This window comes from Cajanus cajan, chromosome 2 (genome assembly GCF_000230855.2).
Source record: "Cajanus cajan strain Asha chromosome 2, NIPB_CcT2T_4, whole genome shotgun sequence".
NCBI classification, from domain to species: Eukaryota; Viridiplantae; Streptophyta; class Magnoliopsida; order Fabales; family Fabaceae; genus Cajanus; species Cajanus cajan.
The window spans coordinates 46689592-46696674 of record NC_138518.1 but is presented as its reverse complement, the minus strand read 5'-3'; the positions used below and the strand labels follow the sequence as shown (position 1 = coordinate 46696674).

Genomic DNA, 7083 nt, shown 5'->3' with positions numbered 1-7083 from the left:
ATTAAAAATCTACTTATTTTTATTTTAAATTATAATTTAAATTATTTATTTTATAATTTATAATGATAATATAATTTATAAAATTATAAATATTTATTTATTACATACTTATAAATTCAATTTTAATATTTTAAATAAATTATTAAATAATTTAATATATTTATTTATCTTAAATCAAAAATATAAAATTCAAAAAATGTATTTATCCTTGTTTTATTTTCTAATTATCGATCATTAATAAAATACAGACTTAAAATCTTATTTAATTTATATCATAATATTTTCACATCAAATTTAAAACTAGATATTAGTTATATAAAAATATTAAGATCATATAGTAAATTGTCAATAAGATTTTAGTTTAATAATTTAAAATAATTAATGTTTCAATTATATTGTTAATTAGCAAATAATTTATTCCAAAGCTAATTAATTTTTTCTATATTAGTTATTAGTAAAATTTAATAACTTTTAATTTAACAATTGGATCGATAAAATTTAACACACACCATGAATTATTGAGCAAAATAACATTACCAAGAATTATTTTGTAAGTTATTTGATTTCTCCACACTCTCTCTCTTTCTCTCTCTCTCTCTCTCTCTATATATATATATATATATATATATATATATATATATATATAGAGAGAGAGAGAGAGAGAGAGAGAGAGAAAGAGAGAAAGAGAGGAGGGTTATATTAATACCGGTATAACTTTTACTAAGTATTACACATCGCTCAATAACTTTATATTAAATGTGAATTTTGTAAATTCAACCATTAGATTAAAAGTTCGTATCACTTTACATGTTTATATCAAATTTTGTTAAATTTGAACAACAACGTAAAGGTAATCAAAATTTTCATATTTTAGTATATTTTGAAATGTATATATTACATTAATTTTTTTTTTATAAGAATGAAGTATCAAATCATCTTGGATTAATATAAAATTTTGTACATATGATTTAAGAGTAAAGAACTTCAATTTAACAGTTGGATTTACAAAATTTTCATTTAATATAAAGTTATTGAGCGGTGTAATACTTAGTAAAAGTTATACTGGTGTTATTATAACCTTCATCATATATATATATATATATATATATATATATATATATATATAATTTTATGGACCTTTATTTTTATATGATTGTCAATTTTCGTAAAAAGTTTTTTATTTTTGACAAATATAAATTTGTCGGACATATTTCATCAGTAATATAACCTTTTTTACGAGTTTTTTTTCCATAAAAAATATACATTTTCTGATGGATTAATTTGTCATAATTTTAAAAAAAGAATTTAACATATATTCTTTAATTCTGCATAATTCTTACATATAAAAATTTCATAAATAAAATTTAATATTTAGAGAGGGATCAATAATTCCTCACAAATTTTATCATAAAAAATTTTGAGTTATTTGTGATGGAATTTGTGACAAAATACAAATGTTGACAAAAATTTCGTCGCAAAATCCGTTACTGACTTATTTATTATAGTTTTATGATGCATTTTTGTGAGGAAATATTTATAGAGAAACTTAATCCATCACAAAATCCTCACTAATTTTATTTTTTTAATCAGTGACGGATTTTGTGACGGATTAAATTTTGTCTCTAAAAGTTCCGTCACTAATTTTATTTTTTTATTCAGTGACGGATTTTGTGACGGATTAAATTTTGTCTCTAAAATATCTGTCACAAAATCCGTTACTAATTTTATTTTTTATTTAGTGACAAATTTTATGACGGATTAATTAAGTTTTGTCTCTAAAAAATCCGTTGCTAATTTTATTTTTTTATTCAATGACGGATTTTGTGATTGAATTTTTAGAGAAAAAATTTAATCTGTCACAAAATCCATCACTAATTTTATTTTTTTATTCAGTGACGAAAATTGTGACGGATCTTTTAGAGACAAAATTTAATCCGTCACAAAATCCTTCACAAACTTTAATAAATGGTAGTTCGTCACAAAAATTAAAATTTCCTCACAAAATTCTTCACTATTAGTGACACTATTTTTTCCATCACAAAAATTCGTCACAAATATTAATTTTTCTAGTAGTATAATGCAACCTTATTTTCATAATACAAATTCATGAGTAAAGTCTTAGGAAGTTGCAACTCTTCTAGTATTCTTTTAAGTCGTAAAATTTCACAAACTTCTTGTGTCATTACCCTATATTCAACCTTTGCCCCTTCTTCTAGCCATAATATTCTATTTTTTGCTTCTCCTAGTAACCATTCCCAAACAAATGTATAATAGCCTGATGTTAACTTTCGATCAACAATGGAGCTAACCCAATCTGCATCATTGAACACTTCTATTTCTTACTGTCCAATTTTCTTAAAAATAGCCTTTTTCTTGGAGCACTTTTTAAATGCCTCAAGATCCTATAAACTGCCTGCCTAAGGTGTTCTTGCACGTGGTGAGGTGACTCCTAAGCCTTCGTAGGATTAATAATTGTACTCAAACTGATGTGATTGGAATTGTTTAGGATTGATTTATGTTGTATGAGTATGAATGTTATGAAATCCTTGATTTATGGTGTTGATTCAGACTTTGTTGTGTATTAAGGGTTGGGGTTATATGTATGAATTGGGGGTTTTGTGCAATTGGATGAATTTGAGTGTTTGGATGACTTTGTGTTGTTCTATGAGTGTTATATTTTGTTTTAATGGTTGAATTGAGTAAAAAATGTTTAGATGAATTCATAAGATTTCGGAGACCTAGATCACGAGGTTTATGATTTTGCTAAGCGCATGATCTAAAGAAGTGGCAGACACACACTTAAGGTTTTGGGCACAGTGAATGCAATTCTTTGGGTTGGGCATGGATAGAATCATACTAGGTGTGAGAATGACGAAGAAGTCTTTATTCTCTACATTGGGTGATGGGTGTCTCATCTAGTGTTATTTGATGTTGTTTTTCAAGAGTGTTGACGTCAAGTGTGACCAAGATCACATTGGGTGTAATTATATCAGAAGAGTCTCTAATTTTTCAAGTGAAAGTAATCACACTGAGTAAAAGGTAGCTCAACTCCTTCCTCACACATGTCATGAACATGGTATCTAGAATCAACTTTGGTTTTTGCATAGAAGTCTTGGAAGTCATTCCACAAATGACTATTTCTTACTTTATCCTATAGTTAATTTTTGACAGCCCAAAAAAATTACTAAAAAATTGAAGTTACTTTATGAAATCAACACAAGAGTTTTTAACATATTTTGTTTTCACTTAAATGCTTTCTAAAAATATTTTAAGAAGGTCACTCATCTTTAAGTCGTTTCAAATCAAACACGCTTACTTGTTAAATTATTAATTGATAAACTACATTATAAATATAACTTAAGGGGGCGTTTGATACACATTATGTTTTTACATTCTTGAAAATCTTAAAGTGAATCTTAGTTTCCTATGTTTGGTATATGTTTTTTTAAAAAAGAAATTCCCAGGAATGTAGTTTCATAGGAACCATTTTTATCCCATTTTCCTACAAAAACACATTCTCATGGGAGGGTGAGAATCTAACTTTCCTGAGTTAGGGGAAAATTTAATGCATATAAAAGACCACAATATTTTTTTTAAAACATAAAATCTCTCTCTTTCTCTCTCCTTTTATTTCTCTTTCTCTCTCTATCTTTATCTCTCTCTCTCACACTCTCTCTCCCCTTCTCTTCCACTCTCTCTCTCTCCCTCTCTCTCTCTACTCTCTTTCTTTCTTTCCCCTTCTATTTCTTTTCCCCCCTCTCTTCCTCTCTCCCTCCCCATCTCTCTCTCTCTCTCTCTCTCTCTCTCTTGTATTTCATTAATTTTTGACCTTATCAATTTTAATAATATTATTAAACTATTTTATTTTTATAATTTAATAGTATTTGTTAACACTTTTAATTAATTAATTAATTAGAATGAAATGAAATATATATTTTTATCCTTCTTAATTATTATGTAGCATCTTTCTTTGTTTATATTTTTTAAAATTTTGTATTTAAATAATTTTAACTATAGGTTTTTAACTTTTTAAAAATAGTTTAATGTCATATTTGTAATAAGATTTGAGTAAATAAATATATTTAATAAGTTTATTTTAATAAAGGATATTTTTGTAAAAAAAATATTTATATTCCTAGAAATATAGTAGTGTAACAAAATATGAAAATCTTTAATTTTTGAGAATCCTATATGACTATTCATAAGAACCTTTATGAGTAATCAAACATATTTTAACTATTCTTCATAATCATGATTCAGAGGATTTGTAATTCTTAGAAATCATGATTCTTGAATATGAAAAAACTATTTTCCCTTACCAAATACTTCCTAAATGAGAAATTAATTAATACTATATATCATTGAAAAAATTAATACTACATATTAGACAGGTTTATATATAGAGTTATTAAGTGATGTGCTACACGGTAAACATAACTAAACTTAAAAAAATTAATTATACTACATATCTATCTGGGTAAGAATGCTAAAATTAATAATATCATATCTACATCTTGTCAAATTCTTGCTCATCCACATTCCACATGTTTGTAGGTAACAAGTAATAAGATAGGTAATTTAGACTGAACCGAGAGATCTACAAAATAGATGAGTGTGAACAGTTGGTAAGAAAGGTAACACAACTTAATAAAGTATTAATTAAAGAATTTATAAAATAATATAGAATTTAAAATTTATGAAAAGCATGACTCTTTAACGGAAATGATCTGTACGGATCATTAATACAAAAAAGAGAAAAGTAGAATTTCCTTTAGCATAGTATAGTGTAGTCATCCATAATCAGTTCCTTCAAAACACCATGCACCTATCTTCTTTCTCTATTTCGTTTGTATGATTGTATCAATGCTCAGAGACGGAGCCAAGGGGGGACCTACGGGTGCCACGGCCCCCCCAAAAGGATTCTGTGACAGTTGAGCATCATTATCGTGTAGATATATTTACTGCAGCGATAGATTATCAATTGAAAGAATTGAATAGTAGATTCAGCGAGCAATCAACTGAACTTCTTATGTTGAGTGTAGCTTTGGATCCTAAAGATGCATTCAAAAACTAGTAGAGGTTGGCAAATCAAATGTTTATCCTTTAATTGATCGATTGATACGACTTGTTCTTACTCTGCCCGTGTCAACAGCAACTACAGAACGTGCTTTTTCAGCTATGAAGATTATAAAAACAAGTTTGTGCAACAAGATGGAAGATGGTTTTCTTACTGACTACATGATTGTTTATATTGAGAAGGAGATTGCACGAAGATTTACAACTGATATGATAATTGATGATTTTTACTTCATGAAACAACGACGGGCACAACTTAAGAAATAAAGGTACATACTTGAATAACTTGATCTTGCAATATGTTCGATATATTTATCAAATGTAAATATGAGAAATAATTTTTATTAAATTATGTTAATTATTATCTAGTTTTGTCAGATAATATGCTTTTGATACTTTAATTTTCATTTATTATAAATTATATATTATTTATTCTCGGCCCCCCAGTATTGAAATCCTGGCTCCGTCCCTGTCAATGCTCACCATTGGAATGGAGACGATACATTGAACTCTTTCCGGAATTCCATAACAGAAAATAACTGTAGTTTATATCTACATAATACATTCTTCCATAACAACCACTAATTGACATCAACGTAATTAGCAACACCGCATAACAGCATAAGCAAACAGAACCTTTGATTTCCCATTAACACACACACACACAAGTCCACAAATTACAATTTCCATCGACAACTCCATACAAGTCCAATCCAGTAATTCTGAAAACAATCATCCGTCCACATACGAACTCAATTCTCTCAAAGGCAGAAAACACATGAAAGAAAATTAAATTAATTACAAGAAGGAAGAAAAGCTAATTAAAAAGGAAGAAATTTATTTAATATAGATCCAACACTGATACAGAACACCAGCAAATAAAACATTTAAGAGAACCCTCCTCTTATTCCACACCTATGATACCACACTATACCAACTTACACATTATGTTTGAATACAAATTATTTAGAAATTTTTTAAAAGTTTAACTACAAGAAACATTCTTTATTTCCTGCAGAAAAACTCTTCTAGACTATATTCAAACAGACTCTAAATTTTGACCTGAAAACAAAAACAAAAGTTAAACCACAACATGTTGAGAGGGATCTTCGTTGCATTCAGTTATTTGCTTCACCAAACTGGGACAGTGTTGAACGCTGACAGATGAGCACCCCCATCAGCATTATTAACATTGTTATTATTATTATTGTTACCGTTGTTGTTGTTATCCTCTTCAGGGTGAAACTTGTAAACCTCGGGATTCTTGAAGGTGGAGACGGTGAGGGTGACGTCCTCGGCGGCGATGACTTTGCCGCCGACGGTGCCGCCGAAGATCTGGCCCTCGGAGGTGCAGAGGTTGATTGCCAAGGCCATGCGAGGGGGAGGAGAGGCTCCAGGGTTAAGGGTGTAATGGTTGCTGTAAACATAGGTGCCGCTGAAGGACACCAGTGAGAAGGGTCCATGGAGCGTGAACCCGGTGGCGCCACCTGGCGTGTGGCTGAGTGTGACGCTGGCCACGGCGCCGCTCCCACCGAGGACGGTGACGCTCACGTGTTCGCGGCGAGCTAGCTCGACGATGGACTCGATGGCGTCTTCGCCCTCGGGCACGTGGATGAAGGCGAACTTGGTGGGCTCCTCAGCGGCAGTGGGCTCGGTTGTGGAGGCGGTGATGGGCTTGGGCTTGTTTTTGGAGCCCGCGGGCCTGCCGCGCTGCTTCTTGCCGGAGGGTGGCGGCTGGCGCCGGAACGAGGGAGTGGAGTCAGAGTCATCGGAGGAGATGGAAATCATGGGAATGGTGTTCATTGCAACATGCAAATGAGAGAAAGAGTGAAGAGAAGTTATGAAATGATTTTAACAAGTTAACATGGTGGGAGAGAGTGATTCTGATGCTGTGAAGCTTTGTCTAATGGAGAATTTATAGTGTGAAGTTTTAGTTCATAAGTTTTGACACTGTGCATGTGGGAAGGTTATTCACGTATGGAAACAATGGGCGATACTATGACATGT

General features: G+C 30.6%; 1 protein-coding gene across 1 annotated transcript; it reads right to left on the bottom strand.

Annotated features, from left to right (window-relative positions):
- Positions 1-6207: 6207 nt before the first annotated feature.
- LOC109809739 (AT-hook motif nuclear-localized protein 17) lies at positions 6208-6879 on the bottom strand. The gene has a single exon (XM_020373126.3). It carries the CDS (start codon positions 6877-6879, stop codon positions 6208-6210), a length of 672 nt encoding a protein of 223 aa, XP_020228715.2.
- Positions 6880-7083: the final 204 nt, after the last annotated feature.